The 17,094-nt window shown below is 42.5% G+C and overlaps 1 protein-coding gene across 3 annotated transcripts in view; it reads right to left on the bottom strand.

The window, feature by feature from the left end:
• The window catches only part of grik5 (glutamate receptor, ionotropic, kainate 5), a 79,893-nt gene that overhangs the window by 6,082 nt on the left and 56,717 nt on the right, over positions 1-17,094 (bottom strand). The window contains exons 9-22 of one of the 3 annotated variants that reach the window (XM_070965917.1): positions 16,723-16,776; positions 15,835-15,993; positions 15,265-15,417; positions 13,470-13,574; positions 11,126-11,233; positions 9,845-10,048; positions 8,682-8,795; positions 7,975-8,084; positions 7,552-7,725; positions 6,726-6,891; positions 5,284-5,509; positions 2,360-2,488; positions 616-782; positions 24-60 (exon numbers count right to left, since the gene is read on the bottom strand). In XM_070965917.1, coding sequence (XP_070822018.1) covers positions 24-60; positions 616-782; positions 2,360-2,488; positions 5,284-5,509; positions 6,726-6,891; positions 7,552-7,725; positions 7,975-8,084; positions 8,682-8,795; positions 9,845-10,048; positions 11,126-11,233; positions 13,470-13,574; positions 15,265-15,417; positions 15,835-15,993; positions 16,723-16,776 — 1,906 coding nt within the window. The remainder of the gene's footprint in view (positions 1-23; positions 61-615; positions 783-2,359; positions 2,489-5,283; positions 5,510-6,725; positions 6,892-7,551; positions 7,726-7,974; positions 8,085-8,681; positions 8,796-9,844; positions 10,049-11,125; positions 11,234-13,469; positions 13,575-15,264; positions 15,418-15,834; positions 15,994-16,722; positions 16,777-17,094) is intronic. The other 2 variants (XM_070965915.1, XM_070965916.1) reach the window with 2 other exon arrangements.

Genomic DNA, 17,094 nt, shown 5'->3' with positions numbered 1-17,094 from the left:
TAATAAAAAAGTTATGTGCTCACATAAACAGAAACAGTACTCATTATCGGAAAACAGACACTGATGACAGGAGGTGTGTGTTTGAGAGAGAGATAGAGGGAGACACAGTGAGATGGGTGAGAGGTAATCCAAAAATGGAAACGAAGAATACCAGCGTACATGTGAGGCATGTAAAAGAAGATACATCATGACATTTAATGCCAGGGAAAAAGATCACACTACTTTATGCAAGCAAATATTGGCATTTCTCAATATTGCTTATCCATACCATCAAGTTTAGCTCACAAACACTTAGTGCCATACTGTTAAACACCAAAAACGTAAAGGGCACACTGACTTCAAAACAGGCAGGACATGCAAAGTGAAACCAAACTCTCTATTTGTTGTATTCATTGTGGGCACTGCAGCATTTCAGTGCCGCATATTTGAACATTCCTCCCATCTCACATGCACATAACACACTGCACCTCAAGTGTTACAGCACACACAAACCGACACGTACAAATGGAGGAAAAAGCTGAATCTACCCACACTCACACACAAACACACACACACACACACACACACACAAAACATCATAATCAAAAGGGTTGGCGGGATGCCATGGGAACCTACTGGGGTGTGTCTGTGGGGTCGGCGAGGGCAGGTATGGGGGCATACCTCATCAGTCTCTGCCGAGCGGCGTGTCGACCACACAAACTCCATAATGGCCACAAAAACGGCAATAATGAGGCCACAGATCAGCACCACAAAGATGCCCCCAATGTTCTCCATGCCCAGACCTGAAAGTGGGCCACAGGAAACAAACAGTATTACACACACCTTTTTTATTTAATTTACCACTTTTTAAATGTACTCGTCATGGGGAGCCAGTGTTGTTTTCGTCAAAGAAAATTATGACTAAATATCGTCATGAACTAACCTTTATAACGTGACAGAAACGAGACGCAACGTAAATGCTGGTCATGTGACTTAAGTATATAATGCAATATTGTTGACGAATAAAAACGAGACAAAATGTGGTTTACAAATAAAAACTCTAAACGCTGAAACGTCTCTTCATTTTCGACGAAATGTTATTTCGTTTCGTCTCGTTTTAGTCAACAAATGTTTTTATTCTATTTTTTGAGTTTTTATTTTGTAAACCACATTTAGTCTCGTTTTTATTCGTCAACAATATTGCATTATATATTCAGTTATAGTTATAGTCACATGACCAGCATTTACGTTGCATCTCGTCTCGTTTCCGTCACGATATTAAGTCATAATTTTCGTTGCTACAACACTAGCAGTTGTACGTATAAAGCAGATCTTTGCTGTCTTGCCAGGAGTTAGATGTGATCGATAGCACTCTTGTGTCTGTATGATAAATGTAGCAATGCCCAGCAGCTGCTTAGCTTAGCTTAGTTTAGCATAAAGACTTGGAAACTGTTAGCCTGGCTCTGTTTGTACATATCAAACAACCCAGATATGATAAGACATGGTGTGCATTGTAGAGGTCCAGATTTTGTTACCATGCTAAGCTAAGCTAACCAGCTGCCAGTTGTAGGGCCATATTTGTTGTCCAGACATGAGCATGGTATCAATCTCCTCATCCAACTCTCAGCAAGAAAGCAAATGTTGAACTACAAGTGACCTCACTTGTGTAATCTGGAGACCACAAATCTTTAAATAGACACACTGTGTAACAAATTGCCGGGAGTTTGAAAGACACAGGCCTTTCCACTCAAGGACAATCTAAGTGTATGATTGTATTTTTGGAATTTGACTCACACAAGGGACTGAAAATCTGGATTTGTCAGCCTCTGCAGCTCCAATTCTGACCATTCTGCTTTAAAATCTGTCTCATGCGAGCGTCTCAGAATGCGATACTGAATCGCAGGAGTGCTCACTCTCAATTGCATTAAAAAATGTAAATGGCGCATGATGAAGTGGGTGAGTGAATGGCAGAATTATGTGGCTCTGAAACGCAGATACACGGTATAGATGAAGCTCAGTGATGCTGAAAAGTAAGGTATGAAATCTTTTCCCAAGGCTACCAAAACCATTTTCAAAAGAGATTTTGATCTGACAGCAGTGGAATAGATTCCAAGGCAAGGCGTCTTTGTCATTTATAGAGACACAGACACATTTAACACATAAGCATGAACAGACACACTCAGGCTAATAAAAGTCCCATTACACACCACCTGAGACAAACACAAGACATTTGGTAAAGTAGATTGTGCTAAGCACCCTTCACAAGGACATTAGGTCAGGCATTAGCCATTAGCTGGACTGTAGCAGAGAGTGAGGAGACTATTACTGAGGACATTAGAGAGAAGGAGGGAGAGGAGACAGACAGCTGCGGTCGACTGACCCTTGGCACGGTGGTCTTCCTCTTTGGGACATTGGCCTCCCTCCCACCACCTCCTCTTCAATATCTCCAGCCTGTTATTCTCCTGCAGCTGGAGGATGGCCAGCGTGATCTCATCTCTGAACGGAGACCCTGGCAAATGACAGGAAAGGAGGATAAGAGCAAGTGGTGGGGGATGGAAAGGGTGTGGCGAAAAAGCCCAAACAAGAGAGGGGATATTTCAGAAGAGGGGAAGAAAAACACAGAATGAGGAGAAATAAGAGAAAAAGGAGAAGGAATTGCTGGTGCAGCCTGGAGATGGTTACGAGTAATCTTACTGCGAGAATAAAGGGAGGATTAGTGAGAGATAAAGAGCGAGATTACAACCAGACAGAGCCAGTGGTACAGCTGCTGGTCAGACAGCATACAAAGCATGTTACGAAGGGGATACAGCAGAAAAGAATGGGAAGGTTTGAAGGGTCAGTTCATCTGAAATTACAAATATGCTTTCTCAGTTACCCCAGAAATGTTATCGAGCCGTGAAGTTAATCAGCGGACCTCACTGCAAACAGTTTTCACTGGAACTACTTTCTGCAAGGAGATTGTTGACAGTGTGCTCTGTGAATTGTAACAAGGATAGTTTCTTCAAACGAAACCCAAACTGCCCCAAAACAACCTGGAGACAGAGCAGGGAAAATGGTCTCAGATGGCACTAACCCAGATCATCACCTGTTCCGGCTGTTATCCTCACAGAGGCACTACAAATCACTTCGCACCACGACAAACCATCTCCAAGTACAATGGTTTCATTCCCCACTGCAATACAGAGCCTGAACTGCTGGCTCCATACAGTAAGCACACGCTGGCCTCTATACCAATGATAATGATAAATATGCCACTAGCATATCTGAAGTGAATTAAAGGAATAGTTCAACATTTTGGAAAACACGCTTATTTGCTTTCTAGCTGAGAGTTAAAGGAGAGGATTGATGCTACTCCCATGTCTGTCCATTAAAAATGAAGCTACAGCCAGGAGATTATTAGCTTATCTGGAAAAACCTATACTGTTTCTATCTAAATGGAAAATACATTCAGCTTACCAGCACTTATAAAGCCCACTAATTAACACATTACATCTCTGTGTGTGTTTATCTGTAGAAAAACTGAAACGTAAAAGCAGCAAGATGCAGATTTGTTGACTTCAGATTCCCACTGTTCCCTTCCAAGAAACAGTCCAGTACATAACTCCCTATAAAACTGTGTTTTATTAACCTTTGGATGCAGCCAGAGTATCAGTTCCCCTGCTATTTCCAGCCTTTATGCTAAACTAAGCTGTAGCTTCACATTTAGCATACTTCAGACTGTTTTCCATCATTTAACTTCAGACAAGAAAGCGATCAAGTGTGTTTAGCAAAGATGTCAAACTTTTCCTTGAAAGTGAACTAGAACTAGAGCTAAATGAGAAAACATGTTTTTAGTTGGGATTATTGTTATTGGGGTTAACCAAATATCGAAAGTTTCTCCTTTTGGTCTGCCTCAAGACCTTTTTCTCCTCTCTGGGCTGTCTCTCCATGCTGATGTACAGTAACTCTGCTTTGTCTTTCTCCTCACTTTTGGTCGGTCACATCTCACTTCCTGTCCTTTTCCTTCCTCTCTCTAGCCATGCCCTCCTCCTCTTCATTAGAACAGATCACTGTGATGCACTGACACCACCTCTATGTGCTAAAAAAGGAGCTTCAGAGGAGCTGGACGCGTGTGGAAAAGCAATTAACTGCATGTTCATTACTTCCAGTTCAAATACTTACTAATCCCTGAGATAAAAAATAAATCAACCACGTACAAGACATTTTTCAGATGTAATCTCTCACCAATCAGCGCTACTACATGTGTCTATTTAGCATAATTGATCTCATGCAGGTGTTTCTGCACAGTCAACTGAGGATTTTTTTTGATGAGATTTATTAAGAAGGTCCTTCAAGAGCAGCATTTACACAGTTTTAATTATATATGCCATCTTAACTACAGTAAATCTGTGACACCACTGACACATAACAGGCACATACAATATGATTATACCCCTGGAAATACACTAATTATTCTCATCTTAACTTTGATGTTGAAGATTTTGTGTCCCACTAGTTGTGTTACAGTATGTCATTAGTTTGCTGATGTTCAGGGCTGGATATCTGACACAGATATGACAGAAATATTTCTGAAGGTAAACAAAGCTCAAGAACGCAGGAATATCACTGCGAATTCAATCATTTTTCTCAGCTGTTCCTCAGAAACCCCACAAGGGCCTGCAAGGTTAATCTAAGGGGTTGTGAGACGATTACCAGGGGAGGAAATAAGAAAATCAAAATTCTGCTGCATCGTATGTTGTCTTTTTCTACGATATTTGCTTTTTTCTGGTGAAGTATGGAACAGTTTTATCTCATTGGGTCTTAATGAAGTATTCAAAAGAAGCAGTCTATCAAAGGAAGATTACTATGACGGACTTCTAACACATGCAACCTCTGACGGGGGTCTGCAAGCTGCATGCAGCAGCAACATTTACATTTTTTGGTGTTTTCCAGTTTTGTTTCAGTAGTTTGCTTGTGTGTAGCAGCAACTCTGTAACAATATTCCACTAACTCATCAAATGTGATAACATACTGTATTTCTCTAAATAGTAAACACACTAAAAAAGAAGACAGATTGCCAAATAGTAGCTTTACACAGTGATAATCTCTAATAACTTGATGATTACATCTTAAGCAGTGTAAGATTTGTTGAACTAATGATGAGATAACACTGGGATAACTGAAGTTTACGCAAAGAAGTTATGAATCAGTTATTATCAGGATGCCATTTCCTTCAAGTAATTCGTCAAATTTGCAGGTTTTACCACATATTTACAGCACAAGCACCTTGTAACATCTGTTTTGTATGAAAAATGACATGATTACCCAGTGGCATGCCGATGCCGTAGCCCTTGGTGTCCAGCAGGCCTCCGATCTGTGTGAGATTACAGTTGAGGCCGCGGTGGTACTCGTTCATGGTGCTCTCCATCAGGAAGGCATACTTGGAGTTGACCACGCGGGCGATGCCCTCCTCTGTGCTTTTCACAAATACACTGGGCTGCTTCGAGTTCATGTAGTTCCACATCCGCTGGTAGGTCTGGTAACGCGAGTTCTGCAGATGAATGGGAACACAACAACGGGAATTAAACACCGACTACAGATGTTTGTACATTCCAGGCTCCGAGCGTGTCCTATCATCTGTATTTGAGGCGAAATCAAATGGAGGTCGATAAAAATGAAAGAGGGAAGATGGAAAAGAGGAAGAGAGATGCACCCTCGATAAACATTTGGAGGGACGTGCACACAGAATGGAGAATCCACTGTGAATAATGACAAGCGCAGTCAAAACATCAATGGCAAATATAGGGAAAAGGGAGAGAAAATAGCAGAGGGAAGAAAAGCCACATGAATCAAGGCAACAGATTATTCGCTCATGGTGTAGCTGATGCATCATCTTTCATACAGATGGAGGTAAATCAGCACACAGGAGGTGGTTCAGCACTTAGCAAAATATGGCAACCTCCAAAACAGGATTAAGTGTACAATTACATGTTGTATCTCTGTTTATTTTGTGTGAGAAGAAAGGAAAAGAGTAGAGAAGGCAGCCTCAGCGTGTAATACCGTGGGTGTGTATTGTATGTGTGTGTGTTTATGTGTGTGTGTGGATTAGGCACTGAGAGGAGTAATGTACTGTAGCACTGAAACTGGCTTATTTAGGCAAATACAAACCCCTCTTTCTTACATTGTCAATATGTACAAACACCCTGAGAATGCAAAACACACACACTCACAATTTGGCATGTAGCCATTTCCCATGCATGCACAAAAATAAACAAATACATAGCTTTTCATACGCTCACCTACACACACTCCCACATGCAAACACACCTACACATACACACACACACACACACACACACACACACACACACACACACACACACACACACACACACACACACGCTCTATGACAAACACAGATGCCGGCACAGATGCCGGAAGCACTCTCATAAGCAAACACAGGCAGTCAGCCACTTAACACAAACACAAACAGCCATAAAGAAAACAGCAGAGGATCTCAGAGATATAGTAGCAAATATGAAGACAACCGCTCACTCCAGGCACGGCAATAAAGACAAAAACAGTGCACTAAATCACACATGCACACACAAATGCAAAAACTTTTGTCGCTATAGCTGCAATTTAGGAAATTGTCCGATTCTAGAGTGAATGCAAGTGCCACCGAGAACAACAGAGTTTAACTCATACACACGAATACAAACACACATAAAGTCAACCAAAGCCGCAGCAGCTGCAGAGGGTCGTACCATGAAGAACGTCATGGTGCTCCCTCCGTGGATGGTGCCATACTCAATGTTGGTCTGGTCGGCCAAGTCGTCCGGAGACTCGATGGGAGCCTCCATCCTCTGAACGGTCAGGAAGGCTGCCAGGTTGGCCGTGTAGGAGGAGATGATGATCAGGGTGAACGCCCACCTGTGAGGTGGAGACAAAGGAGAAAGTCTAAAATGAAAACTATGGATGACATCTTTTATCCTGGAATATACGATTTCTTGATCACAAAGGTTTCATATCATGATAAAGCAGACTGTCGGGAAAATCAATTGGGGGAATTTTAATTTACAATATATTGTCAATGGCTGAGTCTGTTAATATGTTTTTCTCATATAATCTTGTTCATCAGCCATTTTGTCATTTTGATGTGTTTAAACGTATTAATGTTAATCTTTTTCAACCATTCAGCATTTCTTTGTTTCTCTTTTTATTTTGCACTTTGTAAACCTCTGATTTTGTACTACACAAATAGCTTTTCATATCATTATTATGGCAACGTCTGAATTAAATATGTAACACCATATGTAAAATTTTTACACGATGTGACATCTTGGAAGCTTAAGTTCTTCTCCAGAAATGTTTGAATATGTATAAATATACTCTGCTTTGAATAATAATTTGTTTCTAATGAATGAACTGGTTAAAATTCACAGTCTTCACATTAATATTCAATATAATATAAATGATATACAATTTACATTTTTTGTTGAAGGTCAAACATCCAAGTGAGGCAACACATTTCTGAGACGATGAGCACTTTAAACTGCACACAAGCACAAACCCGACCATCCTGTAACTTACCACACCCCACTAACACATCTGGTGGACAGCGCTCTGGGCATTATCTCTGATCCTTGCTGCATGAAGCCTCCAACTGGGAACCACAGGCTGTTTCCCAGTGTGTACTGGTTCTCCAACATGTCCCTGCGCTCTCGCAGACACGGGTGAGGGTTGTACCACTCATAGGGGCTCAACCTGATCGAGAAACACAGGTACAGTAGAATGACCTTGAGGTCAGATTGCAGCACAGTAATGCACTTCTGTCACATCATTCAAGTCAGCACCAATCAGTCATTCGATCCCTGTCAAGCTGTCTGCAGCAGGTTGTGTAAGGTAAAAAATTCCATTATGTGACAGGCGACTCATGTTCAACAAGATAAATGGTGAGAGAGCACAGATGTGAGCTGCAGACTATCAGTGCAGTGTGTGATATAAAGTATGGACCTTGCAGCCAGGAAGAGCACACAGCTGACAGCCAGGTAGGCGAGCAGCATGAAGAGCCAGACAGCTGGGGAGAAAGGATCGAGGAAGGAGAAGTAACCCGGCTTCCGACCCTGATACAGAGAGACAGAAGAGGAGAAAGAGAAGTAGAGAGATGGAGCAGCAGAGACAGACAGACAGGAAGGGACAGTTTGTTAGAAAACAAGGTGTCCTGTCTACACAGACGGGGAAAGCCCCCTTTGCACCACAGGAGGGCAGTGTCCTCACTGCACTCTGATAGTAAGTCTGCAGTGCTTTGATACGCTAATGCTACAATCCATAAACGCTCCGTTTCACAATGCCTACTGCTGAAGCATACTTGGCTTAGACCCAAAACCTCATTAGCAATGTAAAGCTGCCACTGTTACCCAGTAACAAAACAGTGACTTACTGAGCATTTTAAATTACACCTATAAATTTCACTGTGGACACAGTGGATGCAGCATGCAGCGTACTACACAAACACAATCCCCGGCTTCAAAAGATGAGATCAACTCTTATGTAATATTCAGTCTGATTCGTTAAGACTCGTCTAACAAGTGCAACCCGTCGTCTTCTGTGTGACCCTGCCAGCTTTAAAAGCAGAGCAAACAAAAGAAATGAAATCCAACACAAGATCTGTTGTGAGCATCACCCAGCAGGCGCCCTACAGGCCCAGATAACACCCTCACCAGTTGAACTCTGTACAAGATGCTGATCCCCAGGGTCATGAACGGCTTAGAGAAGTCGATAACTTTCTCTCTCTCTGACGTGATGGTGAAGCCTGCCACGGCCAGGTCAGCTTTCTGTGGGATTGACAAAGATAGATAGGCAGATAGATAGTCGTGGGGGCGAGAGAAAGATAGAGGCAGTGGAGGAGAGTCAGAGCGAAAAACGACAAGCGGTCAGGTAACTGTGCAAAAATAGAAAGACACTTGATGCTGCACCGGGTAGAAGAGAGCTCTGTTTGTATAAAATGTTGACTTCCCGAATGAAAAATGAAAAGTCTGACTATGCACTTGAAAACACATTTGGAAAAACATACAGACGTGCACTCTGTCCCTTTCCCTCTGGCACTCACACTCACACATTATCCACCATCCAAATGAGGCTAATTGCAAGTAAGCACTAGGTGGCTGGTCTTTGCACCTGTATAAAACCTTGCAGGTCTCTGGTCGCTCTGCCTCCCCTCCATCTCTTCCATTAAAAGCTAATTGATGAACATGGGCTGCTAATTAGAGCTGAGTGATCAGGCAGTGGGGAGGGCAAGGAGGGAGAGGAAGCGTGGAGAGCTGGGGGAGCACCAGTGTTTCAGGCCCCACACAGGGACCACAGCCTGGTAATTGAAGTATACCGTATGGTAATTAAGCAAAGAGGGGCTCTCATTAGCCTGCTTCAACCAGAGTGTCTGTCAGAGGCGCGCTCGGCCTGGACTGGGAGAGAAAGAGGGGGCGCAGGCTGAGAAGGAGGAGGGTTACTGCGAGGAAAGATGGTGCAGACAATTTTAGGCATTGCTACCACTCTCTTTTGGGGAATTATCAAGTCAGCTTTTGTCCTAGATAAGAGTCTTACTCCCCTCTGAGGGCAATTTGAGACATGGGAAGTTACAGCAGAGTTGTGGTTTGGGGCTATAGCGTGTGTGTGTGTGTGTGTGTGTGTGTGTGTGTGTGTGTGTGTGAATTTGTGTGTGTTCACTGTAAGTTTCTGTTTGTAGAGACACGGGTTGGAACATTTGAGCATGTTTCTTCATTTCTGGTGTGTGTGTGTGTGTGTGTGTGTGTGTGTGTGTGTGTGTGTGTGTGTGAGACAGAGAGAGAGTGAGAGAAAAAGAGGGAGGGAGAGGCAGAGCGCTCACCCTGTTGATTAGCTCTCCAACCATGCCAGTCCAAGAGCCGTTGGGCTCTGGAGCCCCATACAGCCCATCATCCACCAGCTTGATCTTGAAGGAGAATTTCAAGATGTCTGCCAGTTCCCTCAGCATGTCGACACAGAAGCCCTCATACTGGTCATTTCCCTGGAAGTCCTGGTAGTTGTCTTTGCGCATCACATATGGGTTCTCCTGAACATGGGGGAAACATGAGGGGCTTCAATCCAAAACTAAGAAAATCCAGCATTACTGACTGAAATGTGAGGCACAATGTTTCAAAAAGATGGATATCGATTGTCTGGCTTCATATTTGCTGTGCAGAGATGAGAGCGGATTCGATCTTCTCATCCAAGAGAACGAATGAGCGTATTTTCCAAGTATTGAACCATTCCTTTAACATAGCTAACATACCAGCATAAGTTGCTATCAGCATGCCATTGGTTATTTTGTCAGAGCAAGCACCTTTTTTCAACTCAAATGAAAGGGAAGCATTTGAAAGGGAATTCCACAAGTTTTAAACATCATATTAAGTTTATTCGTCACATCACAAAATCAGTTCATTCAGTCTGTCAGAACAGTCGTGCCTATAAACTGGAGGCATTGAGTTTTAAAGACACAGGACTTGACCAGGCAGGCAGAGTCTGACCAAAAAAAAAGTGTTATTAAAAATTCTATATGTCCAGTTTCATCATGGGAATTATAGGATTCAGCTATTTTGGAGCTTGACCAAAACCTTGGACTGGTCAGGATATCATGACCTCTGCAAAATCAGTTTTTTGGGTTTGTTTTCATTCTGTCTCCTGTGAGTCTCCCAACACTGTTGAGGTCCAGTGCTAAACTGCTGGAGTACTCTTTTAAAATACATAAAATGACTTGAGAGAGTCAAGATGACTCATTCAGTGACCACAGTTTGGCCACTGAAACGGCGCAGACAAACATACTGTATCAGGTGCTATTACACATCTAGGCTGACCTGAAGATGATGGAGCAGCATCATGTAAGGGATTTATTGATTTTCTGATGTGACATTGCTCATATGGAAACCAGAAGGAGACAACTCCTTGTGTTCTGTCCAGGATTTTGGCAGTTTGAAATTGGTGACACATCTCTCCCTCAGTGCTCTGTCAGTTGCTATGACAGCTACAGTGACAGCAAAATTAGCAGAAACAGACCACAACACAGCACGAGCTACGGCACAGCCTGCACAGCAACACGAAAACAACTCTGACCTCGCCAGCGTGCTGGTCCAGAAGGTAAATGTGACCTTACCAGTATGGTGGTGACAATGAGCGTCTTGTTTGCCAGTGTCTCCGAGACATTAATATCCAGGCTGGTGGAGTTCATTGCCAGGGTGTTGTTGGAGTACCAGATCCCAATCTAACAAAGGAGGGAAAGCGAGGGAAAATCAATGGCTATTGTAGGATGAATAATGTACTGTTAAGCTCAAACTTCACTGTAACTGTTTTACTATTGTGACAGACTACACACCGTGTAGAGCAAATAAGTATTTCAGGGAGAGTATTAACTCTGTTGGTCTGTTTTATCGGGTAATGCTGTATGCTGAATATTCTATGCTTTGTTTTGATATCCATACTGCTACATACTGAATATGCACATTGATTTAATTGCCCTCATTGGAGCCATGCACGTACTTATAGCACCATGCATTGTTAAAAAAAAAAAAAAAAAAATTAAAAAGCTGTTTACAAGCAGGGCAATGAGCTGAGACAAGATGGCAAAGCGAAAGCATTCATGATCTGGAGTTTCATTGCCGTGTCTATTTTCCTTTACTAACACCTTTCTTAAATTGCATAAAGCAACCGCTCACATATTTTCATTTTATGGAGACAGTAAAGTCGCTTAGGTACATAAGTGTGTGATTATGACTTAACTAGTGTGCAGGGGTGGAACCGCAGCTCGCAGAGGTGTTTCTTTCGAAGATATTACTGTACATCTTTCAATAGGTCAGAGGAGAGGTAATGACTCCTCAGACGGAATCACAGTTTTTCAATGACACTCTTTATCCTGCCCTGACATTTAAGAGTGGTCTTTTCCCTGTTAAACACCACCGCCTGCCTACAGCAGGAGTTTAAGTGTTAATTACCATAACCGAACTCTCCCACAGAGTTAACATCCAGCTTTAGCTTTGGTTATCAGGTGGCATTTAGTGTTGGTCTTCAATAGAGTTCAGAAGGACAATTAATTCCCTCAGTCTGGATCCACAGTGATGTGTGCACTCATGCTTTATTTAAACTTGACTTTGAAATGCAGGTGAAAACGCAGCCTGCATTGACAGAATAATGCACCGAAATGATCCTCAACTCCTCGCTGGCTGGGCAACATTTTATTTTGGTTTGCCACACTGTCCATCTACCCTTAACAAATCTGTTGTGACTCTTAACTGGTCAAAGATGAAATGTCCTCACTAAGGAGGAAAAGAATAAAGGTCTGAATTTTAAGACAAGACTGCTTAAACCTTTGAAAGAAAAAATGACAAATGATCCCTCTTACAAATTAAAAAAAAAAAAAAAGTCTCTTGCTTAATTCAATACACTTAAGGGTTTTGCTGCTTCAGTTTTAATTGGTCCAGGATGACCAGTAGCTTATGGTGGCTAATGTTAGCTAAATTCACCGAGACAGTGCTTTGTAACCGACATTACTGAGTAAATTTGGAAACTTCTCACTTCTCCTCTGCACTAATTGTGCTATACAAAAGTGCCATAGCCTCACTAAACAAATCATTCATGTAAACAACAACAGGATTTGACAATATTGTCATGAGCAATAACAATATCAAGACACCACAGGGTGCTAAAAAAAAAAAGGAGCGGGTATATTTAGAATAATCTTTTCAACATGATGACATTTCATTGTTTTATAATCATCAAAACACAAGTTCAAGATGTTCTAAGAAACATGACCACTTAAGTCTGATCTTGGTCAACTGCGAGACCTGATGCAGTTCCATACAAGACAAAGACAAAAATAAACTCCATTAAGAGTCCTTATAAATATTATATACACTATTGCGTATAGGACGCGCAGTAATGTAGATTTATGTGCACATACTGTACACTCTGTACTGAGCTTGAGGCCAAGTACAAAAAACTGATTCTGACAAATTAATGTCATTGTTTGTAGCTGTGGGAAACCATGTTTGTGTGTTTTTAGATCAGGATCCAGTCCACATCCAATTGTGAAGAAGAAAAAACAGAACGTCTTCATAAGACTAAGAACGATACTTACACTGGAATCAATACTGCAGACCTGCTGTAAAATTAGCAACCGCTCCATTAAATGAAGTGAAACTGATGGACTGCACAAGCAGCTAATGTATTCCAATGGCCTTCAGATAAAGCAAATGTGTAAACTGCAGCTACTTCATGACTCACGTCTGATGGCAGGTTACAATGCAGTGCCGTCAGGTGAAACGCATCAAACCAACTTCACAAAGTAAATATATTTGGCTACTATCAGGGGAGCCTGTGATGAGGCTGACCTCAGTGTTAAATGCCTCCCCTGGCATTGTGAAATCAGACAAGCGACCTGTAACTAACCCAAAGCCTATGGGCAATGTGACCTGGCTGCTGCATGCTAACAGGTGACTCCTGACCTCTTTGTGGCCTCCTCGGTGTTTCTCCAGGATCCGCAGGGTGTAGTTGGTCCTCTGACCTTTGCTGTTGAACTCCACACGCCCTGTCAGACCATCATACTCCACCTGGCAGGCAGATGGAGAGCGTGAGGTGAGAATGGGAGGGAAAGCAGAGAAGGCAAGATAAGAAAATGAGAGGGGAGTAGGGAGAAACAATGAACGAAAAATAAACACAGGCAATCTTCTCTATACAACAAGATAAGAGATGAGATAAGATAAGACTTTATTGATCCCACACCGGGGAAATTCTGTCGTTACAGCCAGCAAGTATTAAAGTGTACAGGATAAAGAACAGAAAAACAACTATGTACATTTATGTACAGATTATAAAAATCCTACTGCCATAAAAAGTACTATTGCCAATATTCTTATGAGAAAAACTTCTGATGTCATATATTGTATTGCACAAACCTTCTTCTTCTCACTATCCATTATGAGTAGGTAAACAGGTGGTTAGGAGAAAAAAGAGGGTGGAAAACAAAAAGAAAGAAAGAGCTCGAGGGGCAGAGTAAGCGTCTGAGGCTGGACCACACAGGGATGATCAGTTATCAGTTTTGGATCAGCTCAGAGAAACAGATTGACTGAGCGAGAGAGGCACACACAGAGCAGCAAAACGAGTCAACGGCTTCCTAATAAGACTCAGAACTGCACCTCACAGCTCAGCTCTGCCTCTCCAAAACCCAGATGCTGGCACAGTTAGCGAGATCTATGATGAATGGCACAGTGCTGAAGATGGAGCACATCATGATGTTGACTAACAAAGGCAGATGTCGGGCCGGTGGTGCGGAGGCAATGAGGGATGGGGCCCGGGCTGCCTTGACAACAGGTCGTCGATGAGAGAGACACACAGACGACCAGAGATGGGAGATGACAAAGAGTAACAAGAGACAGACGTTACATGCAACATGAGATGAGGGTGACACAGAATGTAGCTGTACCGTAGTCGTTAATCAATAATTCCAGTTATAATCATTTGAGTCATTTTCAAGCAAAAATGCTAAACATGTTCTAACTGTACCTTCTCAAATCTGAGGATTTCTATTTTTCTCTGATTCATATAAATAGAAATTGAAAATATTGGGGCTGCTGGTCAAGACAACAAGATTACATTTATTATTGATTAATCTGATCATTTGTTTTTTGTTTAATACATTTCCTTGAGTCCAAATTGGCATTTTCAAAGGTTTCATTTTATCAGTCCAAAACACAATGAGAGCAAATCCTCACATTTTAAGAGTCCAGAATGAGAAAATGTGAGACAATGTTTGGCATCTTTTGTTTTGAAATGACTCAATAGCAATTAGTCAATTATCATCATAGTTGCCAACAAATTTTTGGTAGCTCAAGTGATCGTTGTAGCTCTGATTTGAAGGTGTCACCTTATAGGCTTTGGGAAACTGTAATGGTATTTTCTCTACTTTAACCTTTAACATCGCAATAAACTTCTGACTTTCTATAATTTATTTAGAATTTCTTACAAAATGATTTATAGATTAATGAAAGCATCAGTTTTATCAATAATGAAAATAATAGTTAGCTGCAGTCCAACACAGAGTAAAAACATCTTGACTATGATGATAACACATGGAGACATTACAATGGTTGTGAATCTCAAATGTATCTAAATAATTGAATATGTAATTAAACTGAGACTTCAAGCACTATCTTACCGATGTTTCTCATGATATGTCATATGTACGAGTGTGCAAATCAGCAGGTGATTTTACAGTACATGTCGTATTTATCAAGCGTTTACCATTCGCAGGTAGTTCATAAGACTGGTCCCGTGTTGCCAGATCTGAGGTGAGGTGCAGCTGAGTGGCTTCACTCCGATTTCCTGACTGCGGTTCAATTCCCTCACCGCCCCCACCACCACATGCACCGCATCAAACATGAGCGCTGACGAGAGCTGGAGAAGAGGGAGAGGAAACAAGAGAAATGTAGAGGGGGAAAAGGGCAAGGGAGGGGGATGGAAACAAAGCGAGCAAAGAAGGAGTCAAGGGAGAAGATGCAACAAGGAGAGAGGTGCGAGCAGAGATGATGGAATGGTTAACAGGGATGGAGGGAGGGAGGCAGGGAAAATACGAGGAGAGAGAGAGAGAGAGAGAAAAGATGTGTGGTAAGAGCAAACCAGTGGGGAGGAAACACAGATGGATACATCAATACCCATTAAACACAAGCAAAAGACTAGCTGAATCTCTTTAACTGCTCCATGAATCAGAGTGAGGAATAAAGTAGCTTAATGCTACGTGGCATACAAACAAAGCCTTGAAAATGACTACTGAATGTGTGCATGCTTGAATGCTCAAGTGTCCATGAGACTGACCGCAGGGCCGGGGTACGTTAAGTCACAGCCCTCCCTCCAAGAGAGGTTCAGGCTCCTGATGAACTCCAAGTAGAAGGGATGGGTGGTGTTAAACATGGAGAAACCCACAATGTTGGACTGCTCATCCACTATATCATCCAGTCTCAGTAGTGGGAAGTCCTAGAAGGGAGGAAGAGGGACAGAGAGAAATTCATGTGAGTGGCAGTGTTGACACTGTATCAAATCCTGAATAATACAGGCAAAGGAGAGCATGATGAAGAAAAAGAGAGGCTACGGGGAGTGACAACATCTAATCTCTGATGGAGGGAGAAAAAAGGATACAGGCAGGGCGGAAAAGAGGAAAACAGTGATAGAGGGGAACGAGAGGTTGATGGAAATGACTCCGGCAGCTTTCACAGAAATATACACACAAGACATCTAAAGCACAAGAGTGAAGAGGGGATAAAAAAGTAAAAATGAGGCGCCCGGCATAAAGTGACACATTAATTCAAATGGTAGAAGGGCAGGGGAGCCTATCAAAGAGGCAGATGAAAACACCAGGAGCGCAGAGAAGCTGGTGGGTAGAAGAAACGGGCGCATCACGTCTGTCATCACCTTCACCTCAGACCCTCCTTTTTTTTGCCATCCTCCTCTGCACTTCCACATCTTTGTACAGTATGTTCACTTCGCAGGTCTTTTCTCTCTCCTTCCCTCTCCTCATCCTTCATCTCCCCTCTCCTTTTCTCTCTCTGTCACCTCTATTTTCTCCCTTTATCTCACATTTTCTCCACCTTAGCACCTCTGCCCGCTCATAAAGGGACAAAAGAGGAGGAGCGGGAAAGAGGAGCAGGTGAAAATGGAGCCATAGAAGGCCGAGGAGAGGATGGGATAGAATTGGTAAGCTCTTACCATGGTGGTGAGGATGTACTTGTAAAATGCTGATGTCATCCCCAGCTCTGACGCCTGTAGGACAAAAAGACAGAGGGAGTGAGAGGAAAAAATAAAGAAGAGCCAGGTGGAATACAGAATGTGGAAAGAGAGAATAAGGGAAGATGTAGAAAGATTGATAGAGTGAGAGAGAGAAAGGGCAAAAGAGGAGAGTTATTGAGAGGCCGAGAGCAGAGGGGACAGTTAGGGGACAAAGTAGGAGAGAATATGGAGGAGGAGAGGTGGAGGGAGAGGGAGCATACGTTAATCACAGTTTTACATCATCAGGCTAACACTAGGACATTTCGCTGAGGGCGGACAGCCGCTCCAATGTGCCCAGCGAAAACATCCAGT

The sequence above is a fragment of the Chaetodon trifascialis genome, chromosome 7, assembly GCF_039877785.1.
Source record: "Chaetodon trifascialis isolate fChaTrf1 chromosome 7, fChaTrf1.hap1, whole genome shotgun sequence".
Taxonomy (NCBI): domain Eukaryota; kingdom Metazoa; phylum Chordata; class Actinopteri; order Chaetodontiformes; family Chaetodontidae; genus Chaetodon; species Chaetodon trifascialis.
The sequence above is the reverse complement of the archived record's forward strand: the minus strand, read 5'-3'. Positions and strand labels throughout refer to the sequence as shown.